Source organism: Quercus suber, unplaced genomic scaffold (assembly GCF_002906115.3).
Source record: "Quercus suber isolate HL8 unplaced genomic scaffold, Cork oak 2.0 scaffold_14, whole genome shotgun sequence".
NCBI classification, from domain to species: Eukaryota; Viridiplantae; Streptophyta; class Magnoliopsida; order Fagales; family Fagaceae; genus Quercus; species Quercus suber.
Genome location: NW_027069479.1, coordinates 1,727,189 through 1,743,413, shown reverse-complemented (window position 1 = coordinate 1,743,413; position 16,225 = coordinate 1,727,189). Strand labels below are relative to the sequence as shown.

Below are 16,225 nucleotides of genomic sequence, written 5' to 3'. Positions count from 1 at the left end.
TCTTTACCTCAACCATTTACTTCTTTCCCTCTTATACATTTCCATATAAGTTTTAAAATTCTGATTCTCATTCCATTGTAGAGTGTCCAGGCGCCTGTGACTATCGGTGTTCAGAAACACATCATCCGAAGCCTTGTTTATTCTACTGCAACCAATGCTGTGACAAATGTCTGTGCGTTCCCTCGGGCACATATGGAAACGAGGAAGAATGTCCATGCTACAACAACTGGAAAACTAAGGAGGGTGGGCCCAAGTGCCCATGAAGTGGTAAACCTTGATAAAGCGAGAATGCAGCCGAAAAAATGTTTTTGTATGACAAATAAGTTTTTACCCATTAGAGATATGTTAAATACTCCATTGATGATGTTAAAGTAAATGGGTTGTTTCCTCTCTCTCTTTTCTTTTGTTTTGCTTTCTTTTGTTTTCCTCTTCTTCTTTTTTCTAAGAAAAAAAAAAGTGCTCGGCAGAGTGAGCAAACCCCTACGCTCTTAGGGCAACCGAAAATGAGATGGGCACCAACGCACTCGTTAGTAAATGAACACTTGAACCCAAGACTGGATTTTTATTTACTCTAGTTCCTTACCACTAGGCCCCACCTACCGCATTTGCAACATGTTTCTTATCTAACATAATAATATTGTGTTTGGTTGGCCCCATTGTTTCAAATTACAAAAAGGGCATAATAGTATTTTACTTTTTACTTTTTTACCTTCTTATTAAATTATTAATTATTTCAAAAGTTTAATTAATGTTAAAATATATGGTAGATTTAATCATTTAAAAAAATACTTCTAATAGTTCTCTACCAAACAAACATAATGAAAATTAAAAAAAAATAAATAAATAATCTCTCACTTTTATATCCACCCGACATTTTTGTTTTTTTTTTGTAACTTGATCAATAATGTTTGATAAAAGGTGACAACAAATCTAGTTCTTTAAGGGTTACACACAAAGACTAAAGGCCTAAGCCTAAGGCCCCTTCTGCCCCCAAAATAAATAAATAAATAAAAGGTATTAAGGGCCCCCACTATATAAATAAAATACCCAAAAATTGTATTACAAAATCTTTAAAAATTGTAGATTAATAATTAAATTTTTTAGAAAGAAAAAAAAATACATAGGTGGATTCTGCATTCTTTTCTCAATCTTCAAAAATGCACTCGAAATATTGAGTTAACAAATGTCCAACCTAATTTAAATCTTAAATAATTTAACTTACAAAAAATGTTATTACTGCAACTAATAATAATCATTAACATTCATTTTTTCCAACAACTTGAGCCTTTATTTTTTGAAAATCAGTCTCCCACACTGTAACTTGTATTATTTTTAATTGAAGTTAAAATAATATCTATAATAAACTAGATTCTATTCTTCAAAACTATAATTTATTTTATTTTTATCACATATAATTTTATGTGGATTAGCTATTTGATGATGTCAAAAAAATCACCAGCGAATCACACGTTGCTCACACGCTCAAAGAGTCACCTGCACAGCAAAAAAGAGAAAACTTGCAAAGAGCACCGGTGTGGTGCCGGCAAAATATCCTCCAAACGTTAAGTTAGAATCTTTTACCACTCCAGAATGCTAGAGAGGATCAATTATGCATACCTCGATTTATGAGGGTATTGGGGCTTTATAGTATTCGAAGGTTGACCTCTTTTCCTTGGAATCGAAGTCCTTTCCTTATAAGAATCCTCTTAAATAATCCAAAACGTGATGGACAAGTCTTTTCCTTATAGAGAATATCTATAGAAAAGATTTCCATAAATGTGCGTAGCTTCTAGAATCCCCTTCACGCTAGGATTCTATTTATGTTAGGCTTCTATGGTGTGCGCCGCAAGTATTTCCCATCTAGGGTCTTTGACTGCCATGTGGACAATTGGCCCATCTACGTTGAGCCCGCTCATGATGGATCCGTATACAAAAGGTCTTGAATGCAATGGACCCATCCTTCATCGGCCCACGGGTGAGGAACCGTCAGGCCCACTAGATGGAGATCCATCAACCTATATTTTTCCTCTTCACTATTATCAATGGTAAAATGACATTAATAAAATCTAAATACAGAAAAAATAATAATAATAATAATTAGTAATATCATAATATCTCAAGAAATAAGACAATTGGTTTTTAAAGATTTGGAAAACAAATACAGAGGTAAAAGGCTTGGCATCCCAAACAAAAAGAAAAGGCTTTTTTCGCCATATAACCCTGGTTGCTCTGAGATACGATGGCCGGTTGTTCAATGGGGAAAGAGGTACGCCTTGCTTGCCATTAGTCCTTCTAGAACCTTTCAGTTGGGGTTCGCCCCAAATTTTTTTTTTTTTTTTTAAACTATTAAATTTGTCACCTTAAAGCTCAAAATGTATTAAAAAACCTTAATCTTAAAACTTTGTAATAAATTTTTATTTTCAACAGAATTAATATCGAGATAAGCCACATGTATTGTTACACAAGCCTTTTTCCCCTTCTTTTTGAGCTTTTCATTATAATAGAGAGATGTTCCATAATTTTTTTTAAAAAAAGCTTAAATCATAATAGAATGATTAGTGAAAAGCGGAACAATGTCAATAAACGTTACTTTCAAAAGATAGAAAACTTTTTTTTTTCCTGCCAACATCTTTAAGATTTAGCAAATTGGTCCCTTAAATTCATTTCTTATTTTCGGAGAGGGAAACTTTGGAAGTACTACTGTACCAGTTCACTTAAATAATAATAATAATAATAACTAGCCTTTGAGCCAAAAGAGTCAATACCGTACCAGAGACTGTACCAGTTTAGCCAATGATACAATATATTTCGGATAGGTCAATACTAGTGTACCGTTTTAGGTTTACCGCTATTTTTTATATTTATAAATAAATAAATAAATATGTGTGTGTATTATAATAAATATAAAAGTTGACCATAAAGTATCTCCTTAATTCAGAACTAATTATTCATAATTTTAAACTTTAGCATCAATTAAAAGAAAAAAAAAAAAACACAATATAAAAAATAGAAAGCTTAGAAGTTACCATTGCATACTAAGAAAACAAATAATACTAATAAGTTAATGCAAATAAGTTACCATTCTGCCCTAACAAAAATTCAAAAAAAAACTTTTTTTAATACCGGCTTGTACGCCCGGTACCGAACAGTATTGCCTGAAATTGTAAACCAGTACGAAACGTTGATATTTCGATACCAATATACATACTAGTACAGTACATATCGATCAGTACGGCCGGTACCGGTACGGTATTAACTACCTTGCTCTAAGCACACGCTTATGCACGTACTTAGAGGCTCTTCTATTTTTTTTGGTAAAAATTAATAATTTGCATTTATTATAATTTGAAATTTCTACTTTTTCCAATAAAAAAAAAATCCTAAGGGTGTAATGAAATTTTTTATTAAAAAAAAAAAATTGAAAAAAAAAGAGGATAAAAGAAACAAATACATCGTGATGAAGTAAAAAAAAGTAAATAAATAAATGGGGTGAGTTTTGTAGATTGGAGGAGTTTTAAAACTAACAAAAAAGTAATTCTATTTTGTAGGAAGATAGTGAGTAGAAGTAAGAATTTAAATCAACATAAAAGTAGGAGTTTATTAGAAGCAGGAAGGCATTTCAATGTAAAAGTAAGAATTTATTATTTTTTTCAATTTACTATTTTTACCCCATTTTTAAGTTTTAGGTAGGGGTATTTTTGATAGTAAAAAAAGCAGTAACTAACTTTCTTTTTCCAATTTACTATTTTAACCTTATTTTTAAGTTGTTGGTTAATTAATTTAGGGGTATTTTTGACAGGAAAAAAAGTAATAACTAACTTTCTGAACCCTCTTAATATATTCAGATAATAATAATAATAATAATAATAAAGAAAAAAAAAATCTATTCATGAGTAAAAGGAGTCAAAATATATTATTGTGAATAAAGAAATGACATTTGCTTATAACTAATATTTCTCAAATAACAATATTTATTTTCTTTTCATCAGGATATGAATTATTAGCTGTCAACTATATACACATGAAAAATAACACGAACAAATAGATGGACGCAATAAAATGTAAATGACATGTACGAGCAAGACCCAATAAAACGACATGTTGTTCTTATATGAAACGACCAGCTGCATTTCTAAACCAAAAACAACAATTCACATGAAAAAGGAATAGCGTGCGGGAACAAAAATTAACCGTTTTGTAGTACTTGTAACTTAATTCGAAACCGCGGCGACATGTAGTTCTAAACTAGTAAGAGATATATTAGTCTAAGCTAAAAATAGCAGTTTGCTTGGAGCCGGAAACATCATGCAGGAACAAGTAACACAACGTATTTTTGAACTAAAAAAAACCGAATATTGCAAAACCCAAGTTGTTTTTCTTTTTTCTTTTTAACTATTTTGATGGGTGAGTTTGGCCCCAAGGAAGATTTGAAAAGTGATCTATGCTTTATCAGGGATGTTCTCCAGCCAAGTTGATTGAAGAAAATGTAAGGAGACCATCTAATTACATCAATTCTTTGACCTTTCAAGCAGCAAAAGTTATTCTTTTCTTTAGAAAATGGTCATTTGTGCATATTTGCCTATCACAAAGTTGTTAAGAAGCATTTTCCAGCTTTTGTCTCACATGATTACACATCCCAAATCTATGGCATTGCTTTTTAGAGCTACATGTTCAGGAATGTGGCCTAATAAGGAAATCAGGAGAAAAATACATTAGTAAGATAATGCTAAGGGCTGGATTTACTATAGCTTGCGAATAGTTAGGTAGAAGAGCTAGAAACTCTGCCCCTAATAAGAAATCCTACTATGCAGGACAGTTATTGTCTGTCTGGAAACTTGATTTTCTGCAATTGACTGGGATTGAAGATGTGGGGATAAGTCGCAGGCCCAAATGGAAGTGATTATAAAAAATTATGAACTGTATCAAGAATCTGTAATGAGGTTACCCACCAAGGACATCGAGGTTTATAGCTCCAAAGCACAAACTAATGTCAATTTTTCTTACAAGAAAACTGCCACCAAGACAAGTAATAGCCAAGAAGAATGTCAATTCAGTGCACATCACGGTAAAATTTCATTCTATATATAATATGGATAAATTTGTGCAAGCACTGGTGTCAAACATCTGAGAAAGATAAAACATCTCCAAGCTGAGGATAATCATTTTGAATTGCTTTTCTCCTTTTCAACCTTCCAGAAAGTTTCAAGTAATGAATCAGAAATAAAAATATGCAAAATTTGGTTACAATATGTAGCATATACATTATGAACATTATGATATTCTAAATCGATTGATTGACAAGAGATGACGTGCTTGTCAGAAATCCAGATAAAAATTATAACAAATAGAAGTGGCTCATCAGCAACAATTCTCTCATGAAGCAGGAAGTTGAGCCAACCAGGGAAGCAGCTTTTCATGGACTAAGTCAGGTCTGTCATCATGGGGACAATGTCCTACCCCTTCTAGTACAAAGAGGCTTACATTTGTTAGTTCAGAAGGTAGTGAAGAGAAGTATTTTCCAACAGGTCCATCAAGAGGAGTAAATGGGTCTTGATCTCCCCATAAAAGAAGCACAGGTAGGGAAATTCTAGGCATTAATTGCACCGGGTTTGGCCCTGGCGGGCCTGTCACAATAGAAACAAAAGCATCTAGTGCCCCGGCATCATTTGTTGGTTCCATAATGATCTGCATTTTTCAGATCACAACATGAAGTCTGAGCATTTACTAATTTTTAAGGAGCCAGAAATGCATGAAGAGGAGAATAGTAATACCTCTACTAGTTCTTCATCCACAGATTCCTTATTTCCATAAACAGACAACAAAATGTTCCTCAAGTTATCTCTGCATGAGGGACATAACATTTTTGGATTCGTTCCTCTTGGATTTCCAAATATTGTGACTGAAACTAAATATGGTACCTCTTTCTAACACGCTCAAAGATTGCTGAAGCAATTCCCCGTTGCCTCAACAAAAAATCAACCAACAAAAGCAAAGGTAATAATAGCTTGATTCTCCAATCATCAACAACTGCCTTATTGTTCATACCACCAGCACAATTTAGAAGTACAAGCCCTCGAACTAGGCTTCTACTAGATTCTGGTTGGAAAAGATAAAATATAAATACGGCAAACCACATATATATAAAGGCCAAACAGGAGTAATTATTCTCTTTGTTAAAAATGCGGGGTCTTTCTTCTGACACAAAAATATGGCTTACCTGAGGCAGCAATTACGCAGGCAAGACTTCCAACAGAGTTGCCTATCAGCACAGTTGGCTTCTGAACAATTTCATCCAAGAAGTCCAATATCAACTGTTTTCAGTGAGTTAAAGGTTAAGAGGGTAAAGTTGCAATGCTGAAGGATTGATGAAAAAAATATAGGATAGAATCCTAGTTCAAGCTTCAAAATAAGCATACCTGAGCCCATTTTTCCATGGTATATGAAAATCCTGATGGTTTATCAGAAGCACCAAAGCCGAGAAGGTCAATGGCATATAATGTGAAATTCTGTGCTAGTGTCCCAATATTCCTGAAGGAACCTCAAAGTAGTGAAAAATATTATCTCAAGTACTTATACAGTTTTACTGCATGGATCCACACAGTGAGTAAAGAACTTATTAATAAAAAAGCAATAACCCTCTGTGATCTAATGAGCATCAGATGACTAGGTTGTGCTTCAAAAGGATTGCAGGACAAGTTAAGCTTATCCGCTAAATGAATAAAAAAATTCTGATAATTTGACATGACAAATTGCATATGCATCTAAAAGAGTAGGGAAAATTTTTGTCTAAGAGCCACTAGAAATGAGTGTGTGTGTGTGTGTGTGTGTGTGTGTCAGTGTGTCAGTGTGTGATACGTTTTTGAGTGCAGGGTGGCAAAGAATATGGAAGAGGAGCATCACACACAACTTTCAGAAATGCCAGAACTTAGTAAAAGGGATTTCAGAATGGATGTAGTGCATTTTAGCCTGACAACATTATCTGCAGAGTTTGACCAATAAAAACCAGAATTTCACATCTATAAATTACATTTTATGAATAGGACATCAAAATTTGCAACTGAAGCAAAGATTTGCTCAGAAACTAGTGTTAATCAAGAGGTAAGTTAGATCATTACTTGCTTACTAGTAAAAGGGCAGGTCATTACTTAATAAGGAAAACAAATTTCATGAAATTGGTCTGAGAAGCATAAGAATAAAATTGAAAATATCTTATTTATCTAGTACTATCACAGTCCATATTACATGTAACTCAAGGATGCCTCAGTAACTAGTTTTGACTATATAAATGGCCATATAATTTGATTGTGATGGTCTCAAAAAATTCAACAAGATAACTTCATGTCACCAATGAAAGCAAATTGGTTCCAGCGTGATGCATCTTTACTTCAAGAATTAATACTTTTTAGGAGGATCATGTAAGAAGGATCAAACATCACTGCAGTGTACTATCACTTATTGCTGTTTTGAGTTCTTATCACAGCCTTGGCTTATCAAGAGTTAATCAACTAAATTCAGTTGGAGAGTTTGTTATCAGATTAGTTGTTGATTAGTGCATAGGCCATTGTCCATTGCTTGTATAAATATGAAGTGTAAACTATAAGATAGAAGAATGATAAATGCATATTTAGTTATTCCTATTTTTAATTGCACCTAGTTTCTTTGTATAATCTTCTTTCTTCCTCCTGATTACAAGAACTTTTACAAAGCCTGGACCACATAAGAACTTTTACAATTCGCAGTCTACCTGATAGAGGATCAGACTCCAAATCTTAAGCTAGAGTAAAGAGATTCAGACAGTACATGACAAAAGCAGAACCTGAACCAAGAAGAGACAAATAGGCCTGATTGTTCCTACCGAAATAGAGAAAGAGGGACCCGGCACTAATTAGATCCCAAAAACAAATAACCAGGCTTTGATTCCAAGATCTAAATGGTATAATAATGAAGAATGTTGTAATAAAAATTCTGACCAAATAAAATTAATAAAACTATTCTATTTTATATCATCATTAAATCATAGTTATTAGATAATGACCAACGAACCCCATAAACCAGCTATTTTTTTTTTAGTTATTAAACCAAATAAGCATTTGAAAATTTTGAACAGGAGAAAACTGATCAAAGCACTAGCTTTTCAAAAAATAAATAAAGAAAAGAATTCAAATGCCAATTGCTTGAACTGGTTTTCTGAAATTTTATGACTTGTCAAAAATGATTTGAACTTGTAGTTGTAAGCTCAAGTTCAAATCATCAAATGCACTGCTATTGAGCTATGGAGCATTTTAGTTAAAATATCATATTCTTTTAATACTTGTCCTGTTGTCCATTACCTTATAAATATGTTTGCAACTGGTTTCTAATTCATCTCTGTACTTTTAATTGTAAGAACATTATCTCAAACTTTAACATAATAGTCCCATGACATCATTCTATATAAAAAACCAAGTCTTCCCATCAATGTTTGGTACGAATCTGATAGTTATGCATTAAACTGTAATAGAAGTTGTCAAATTTGGACTCAACCCCAAATCAAGTCAAAACTCAAAAGGCAGAATGGTTTTTGAGTTATTGGTTTTTTTTTTTTTTTCCATATTGTTTAGTATTTGGGTCAGAATTATGCATATATTTGATACATGGATACTTTATGCTGTTCAACCCTTTTTAATTTGTTTAAATTTAATATATTAGACTATAATTATCACCCAAAAAAACGACTTGCATAAAAGAACGACATACAGAAAGTGGAAAGAGACAAGAGACATGCTGATGGGATTATAATCTGGTGGTTGATTGGCAATGTTAGTAGCACAACATTTAGCTACCATATCTAATTTTAATTATGTTGTATATTTATCTAATTTCCAATATAAAAAATAAAATAAAATAAAAACCTTGTTTTTCAATGTTTCAATTTTTGAATTAAACAATATCAAAACTTTTCATCTTGGGATTCACTATGATCTAAGGAGTATAACAGCAAGAAGGGAAAATTTATTCAATACTGCTGAGCAATCTTCCTTTATTTTTTTTGTGGTTGTTGTGTGCATGATAGCATGTGTGGCTAAAAGGTGGACACTTATAGATAGGGAAATGGATAAGAAGTTGAATGGCAAATAACAGTATTTTTAGTGAACACTGACCACAAAGAAAGATGACCCAAATCAATGATAATATCTAGGAGTTGAATGCTACGGTGGAAGTGGAGTTGAACGAAGTTAAAAAGACTAACCTGCGCCAGTGTGGAATGGAAGCACCAAAGCCATGAACAAGAAGAAGAGGGGCTTGTTGTCATTATTATTAGAATTTGAGGATTGAGAAACAAAGTAAGCGATGGAATACTGGCCCTTCCATTCCCACTTTTTGCACCTCTCTTTTAACTCTTTCACCTCCAAAACTCCACCACCAGAAGTAGCTGTGGCTGTTGTTGTTGTTGTTGTAGCACTTGTAGTATTGCTGCTACTAGTACAGTTGGAGATTATGCTAATACTATTACGATGATGATGATGATGATGATATTTGTGACCAAGGAAGACCCTTGCCAAGCTTCTCTTTTTTTGAGTTTTGTGCTGAAATTGCAAACGAACTAGCCCAACTGAATGGGAAAGGGGAGCCGTTACTCCAACTCCCATTCTTTCTTTCTCTAATTCGCTTTTCCCATTCCGAGCAGATGAGGGTTCAATCTATATCTATATATATCTAAAAACTAAAGCGTAGCATTTATTGTTGTTACGCTCCAGTTGAGCCACATCATCGCCATGTCACAAAGTTTTTATTTTCCTTTTTTTTTTTTTTTGGGTTTCCACTTCATATATTTTCTTTAATCAATCCCATTCTCTCTCTCAACTCATCATCTTCCCATCAAACAAACGGCTAATGTTTATACTATTAATGAATTTCTTATTGAATCCAAATTCCCTTAAATTCAGCAATCAATCATTCTCTCTCTTTGACTTATCATCTCCTTATCAAAAAAACGGCTTCTTTCCCCCATCGAAACATTCAATTGCCTCTCTTTGGATTTAAAACCCACTGATTTAATTTTTTTATATATAGGTTTTGAATTGCTTACTTTCCACCCATCAATCACCAAATTACAACTAGAATTAGAAGGTCCATTTGAGGTCAGTTTTTCTTTCTCTTCCCTTGAACTTCTTTCTCTTTTGCGGCAATTTTTTTGTGATTTGTATTGGATTTTCTTTTCTAGGGTTGTAAATACCATGTTTCTTTTTTTTTCCTAATTTTCAATTGATAGTCTATCTCTTTGGATTCATGTTTACAATTTTTCCTTACATTATTATGTTTTACCCATTAAAATTGTTAGTGTCTAAAGAATTGGAATGCTTTTTATTGATGTAGTACATGATTATTTGCCTCCCATTTTTTTATTTTATTTTCTGAATAGCTTTGTTATTTTTAAATTAAATACTACATAAATTCTTGCTACTTTTCTTTTAATCTCATCTAAATCTATGCTAATTTTTAACTTCTTAGGATAACTTGGACTAGGAAACAAAATATTATGATTAATAGGTATGGACCAAATGTTGTTCCTCTTTTTCTTTGTATTTGGGATTATAACTTAGTTTAATATGGTTATTTTCATTAATTTTTTGACATATTACAATGTAAAGGTTTGCATTGGATTTTCTTTTCCAGGGTTGTAAATACCATTTTTTTTTCAATTGATATTCTATTTCTTTGTATTCATATTTACAATTTTTTTACATAATTTTGTTTTACCCATTAAAATTGTTTGTGTTTAAAGAATTAGAATGCGTTTTATTGATTTAGTACATGATCATTTGCCTCTCATTTATTTATTTTATTTTCTGAAGAGCTTTGTAATTTTTTAAATTAAATACCACATAAATCCTTGCTAATTTTCTTTTAATCTCATCTAAATTGATGCTAATTTATAACTTCTTAGGACACCTTGGAAGAGGAAACAAATTTTATGATCGATAGGTATTGACCGTACAGTGTTCCTCTTTTTCTTTGTATTTGGGTACCATTTATCTTCTCAAAAAAAAAAATTCTTACAATTTATAACTATTGCATCCATTTTATAATTGTGGACATGCATGCAATATTGCTTTATGTTTCCATGGTAATACTAATGTCCATTACTTTAAAATTTAAAAAAAAAATCTCTCAATTGAAGCATATACCTCGACGTGATCTCATTCTTATGAAATCCTGCAACTTAATTCAAATCATGCTAACCAATATATATATATATATATAAATAGAATGATTTTGTATAGTCCAACATGAATTAAATCATATTACCTTAGTAATTAGCTTAATTAAGCTTATCTAATTCTCAAGAAAAAAAAAAAAAAAAAAAAACCTTAAACTTATATCTTATATCTTATTGTTCGATTTGGCTATGATATGTTGCACTTTAATTCATCATACTCCTTAAATATTCAAAAATATAATAGAAATAATATAAGAAATAAAATAGATAAATACAACAGGAAATCAACTAGGCATTTCTTTTGTACTACAAATTTCACTATTATAATTCTTAAATAATATGTACTTAAATATTCACTATTAGATCTTTTAGAAATACAATCAATTTTTTTTGCCTTCCTATATATTTCTTCGATCTAATTGAAAAAAAAAATCCATAAAATTCTCATTTATGAAGGAAATAGTTTTCTATGATAAAAATTTTTGGGAAAAAAATAATGAATATAGAAAGTTTTCAATTTTTCATAAACCTATATGGTTGCCCAAAAGTCCTCTATTCAGACTTACTATTATGTTACTACATTGGATTTGATGAGTTCTTTTAAAAAGAAAATATTATATATATATATATATATATAACATTAACTATGCAACTTACCAGTTATAAATACATTTTTCAATTACCAAAACATACAAAGTCTCTTCCTCTTTCCCAACCTTTCCCCTCCCTCAACACTTATGTATCGTATATACATTTTTCCCTTCCACTACACACATGCAGGCACACACACACACACCCACATTTTATATTTATATTTTTTCTCTTTTAATCTCTCTTAAAACCAATAAGTATAGTATTTGTGATGGAATTTTTTTTTAATTATCACTAGATATTTGTGATATCTTTTAATCTCTCTTTTATTATCACTAAAAATTAGAAATTGTGTTTGGCTTCATTTTGCTAGGTCCTTTTTCATGATCATTGGTTTATATGTTGTGAGTTGGGTTAAAGTGGCAGAACTAGGAGAGATCAAACAAGATACAGTTGCACCATGAATATTTTAGAAAGCAAGAGTATTATTATACAAAAACAAATATGGACATATGTAAACAATTATTCTGTGATTATGCTTGCTTTCCCCCCTACCCCTTTTATGCTATTTATTGATTGATTAAGATCAACTACACATTTTTATTTTTTGCAGAAACAATCAACTACACATTTAGCTTCCTTAGTTGTTCACATTTTTGAAATTGTATGGAAAGGAATAATAGAAATCAATATATGTTTTGGAGAGAAATTTTTTTGTAATAGTTGATTCTCATACATGAGTTTAATGATTATCAAAATAGAAACTATTATAATTTTGTTTAATAGTTCTTATGTGATAAAATGGAAACAAAGTTTGGATAAATTGCTCAGTAATTTCTCCAAAAATGCAAAATAATGTTAGCTTTCATATGAAACCAACAAGATTCATTTTCATGTTCTAATAAAAATTATACATTTTCCAGTTTTTAATTGTGTTGTGTTTTGATACATATCTCACACTATTCTAACGTATTACAAAATGTTTTGTTATATATAATAATTGAAAGTAAAATGCAACATGTTTCTTTGCTAAAAAAAACACACACACACACACACACAAAATCAAGATAAAGACTTCTTTACTTACATAAAATTTATTATATATATTACAATGTAATCACATTATTGTGAGATGAGTTTGGGACTATCACTTATAAATCTCAACTATTATTCTCATTCTTTACTTAACAAAAAATAATATGACATCAAAATTATCCCGCGCATTGCGCGGGTCTGCGACTAGTAATAATAATAATTTAGACAAATTGTGATTAGTGTAAAAACACTTCACATGGTACCATCACTGATATAATGTTTATTTAACAACCTCTTAGTTTGACAATTATGAAAAGTGTTGTGACATTTATGGTGTCACTGGACTTACTGTAAAACTTTGCAAAAATAAACCAAAAGTGCCAAGGAATTTTACATATAGCTCCTTATAAAATGATTTCATCTTATGTGGATTCTCACATCACTTAACAATGGCTCTAAGGATTTTTGTTCCTTGTGTTCTAATAGTATTTTCAAATTTCTATGGCTTACATGGCCAGATATCTCCTAACACAAGCATAAATTCTGGCATCACTGCTGGATCCAACGATTCTTTGCTGTCCCTCAATGGTGATTTTGCATTTGGATTTTATGCTCTCCAAAACGGCCTCTACCTTGTTGGGGTTTGGTTTGATGGAATTCCAGAGAAAACACTAGTTTGGTCAGCCAACCGTGACAGTCCAGCAGAACAAGGATCAAAAATCAAACTGACTATTGCCGGAGATTTTATTATCGCATACGCTAATGGCAGTATTCTACAAATATATAGTGGATATGATACAAGTTTAGGCACCATGCAAAATGATGGTAACTTTGTCTTAAGAGATGGCAGTTCAAGAATCGTTTGGCAGAGCTTTGATTCGCCAACAAACACACTCTTACCAGGGCAAGTTCTAGTCCAAAGCCAAAAGCTCTATTCCAATGCAAAAGGGAGTTCAAATTCAAATTACTCAACCGGGGATTTCATGCTGGAAATGCAATTTGATGGAAACTTGGTGCTCTCTGCCTATCATTTTGCTGACCCAGGTTATTGGACCACACAAACCTTTGCAGCCAATGTGAGACTAGTCTTTCATAAGAGTGCTTCCTTGTATCTTGTCAATGGTACTGAGGATGAAATTTACTCTATAACAAAGAACCTTTCAAGCCTAGTTGAAGACTACTATCATCGAGTAACAGTTGAAGATGGTGGCAATTTCCAACAATATATTTACCATAAAAGAAATGGCAGTGGATGGAAAAGGGTGTGGAGAGTCAATGATGACCCTTGCTTCGTGAATTCTGTATGCGGCATATATGCTATGTGCACTTCTCCAGATAATGAAACAGTGAGCTGTAGTTGCTTGCCAGGCTATCTGCAGGTAGATCCAAGAGATGTATCAAAAGGATGCTACCAGGAAAACATGGTGAATTATTGCGCAGACCCTTCAATGAGGAATTTTAGCACAATGGTAATATAAAGATTATTTCCATTATTTGGATTTATTTATTTATTTATTTATATAATAGTAATAGTGATAGATAAATACCCATCCTATTAAGAGTCTATTTTTAAACAGTTAATTGATATTTTAAAATGTCAATAAGAAAAAAATTTGAGGCATCCCTAGACTAGTCTTTTGAAGAAACCTTTGTTCCATCCAAGGCTTTCTAAGTTGTAGGCTATAGGCTAAAGGAAGTCCTAATACACTAATTTGCAATAAGTTTTTTCCCATAGGATTTGTTTGTATAATTCCTTAAGTGCAGTACAATAAATTTCTAAATTAAATTTAGGCACATAATTGTATTGAATTTAACTTTTTTTGGAAAAAAATATCACTGTTTGTGTTTAATTGTCAATATAACTAGCGTTTGAATTGTAATAGTTGATTCTCATACATGAGTTTAGTGATTATCAAAATAGAAACTATTATAATTTTTTTTTAATAGTTCTTATGTGATAAAATGGAAACAAAGTTTGGATAAATTGCTCAGTAATTTCTCCAAAAATGCAAAATAATGTTAGCTTTCATATGAAACCAACAAGATTCATTTTCATGTTCTAATAAAAATTATACATTTTCCAGTTTTTATTTGTGTTGTGTTTTGATACATTCTCACACTATTCTAACGTATTACAAAATATTTTGTTATATATAATAATTGAAAGTAAAGTGCAACATGTTTCTTTGCTAAAAAAAATACACACACACACACACACACACAAAATCAAGATAAAGACTTCTTTACTTACATAAAATTTATTATATATATTACAATGTAATCACATTATTGTGAGATGAGTTTGGGACCATTACTTATAAATCTCAACTATTATTCTCATTCTTTACTTAACAAAAAAAAAATATGACATCAAAATTATCCCGCGCATTGCGCGGGTCTGCTACTAGTATTACTAAAAGCTGAAGCGTAGCATTTATTGTTGCTACACTCCAGTTAAGCCACATCAGCGCCACATCATCATTTATTTTCTTATTTTATTTTTTTATTTTTAGATTTACCGGTTGACATTTATTAAGCATCTCCTTAAATTTGGATGTTATTCTTATCTTCAACTTTATCATGTGTCCCTCCATTAACCAAGACACTTCAAATGCCGCTATTATATGAAATTTTGACAATCACCAATATGTTACAACCTCCTCACATCCTTTATTTGTTGTAACTTCTTTTATTTATTGGGTATGATATGACAATTCTATACACACACACACACACAAATTTCAGTCATCATCATTTATTTTCTTATTTTATTTTTTATTTTTAGATTTACCGGTTGACATTTATTGAGCATTTCCTTAAATTCGAATGTTACTCTAATCTTCAACTTTATCATGTGTCCCTCCATTAACCAAGACTCTTCAAATGACACTACTATATGGAATTCTGATAGTCACCAATAGGTTACAACCTCCTCACATCCTTTATTTGTTGTAACTTCTTCCATTTATTGGATATGATATGACAATTCTACACACACACACACACACAAATTTCAGCCAAGTGGTTTCATAAATTTCAACCACGTCAACATTTAAAAACACTAAACATAGTGACTTTTCAGGATTTTACGTTTTTAACTAACCATTTAATTCAATACTTTTTAAATACACCTTTTAAGAATTAACTATAAACAGGTGCCTTTTCGTTTGGTTGTTGATGTGAAACATTTTGATTTCTAAATTCTACAAATAATATCACACAACTAAAAAAAAAAAATGCAAACTAACACAACATTTTGCCTGGCTCTGGATAGTTTCAATTTTTACAAGTTTCATAGCAGTTCTTCTTTCCAAAAAAACCACAAACACTTCTCTCCTCCCTATCTTTGTATGTACTTCTCCTTTTCTCTACCTCCCACTGTACTTTATTTCCTACAAT

At 31.6% G+C, this 16,225-nt stretch overlaps 1 protein-coding gene and 1 pseudogene across 1 annotated transcript; one reads left to right on the top strand and one right to left on the bottom strand.

The window, feature by feature from the left end:
- Positions 1-5,150: 5,150 nt before the first annotated feature.
- LOC111996374 (pheophytinase, chloroplastic-like) lies at positions 5,151-9,656 on the bottom strand (annotated as a pseudogene).
- A 334-nt stretch (positions 9,657-9,990) lies between these two features.
- On the top strand, positions 9,991-14,304 carry LOC136070830 (G-type lectin S-receptor-like serine/threonine-protein kinase LECRK1). The gene is made up of 2 exons (XM_065781303.1): positions 9,991-10,121; positions 13,345-14,304. Exon 2 carries the CDS (start codon positions 13,639-13,641, stop codon positions 14,302-14,304), a length of 666 nt encoding a protein of 221 aa, XP_065637375.1. The 5' UTR covers positions 9,991-10,121; positions 13,345-13,638.
- The last annotated feature ends 1,921 nt before the right edge of the window (positions 14,305-16,225 follow it).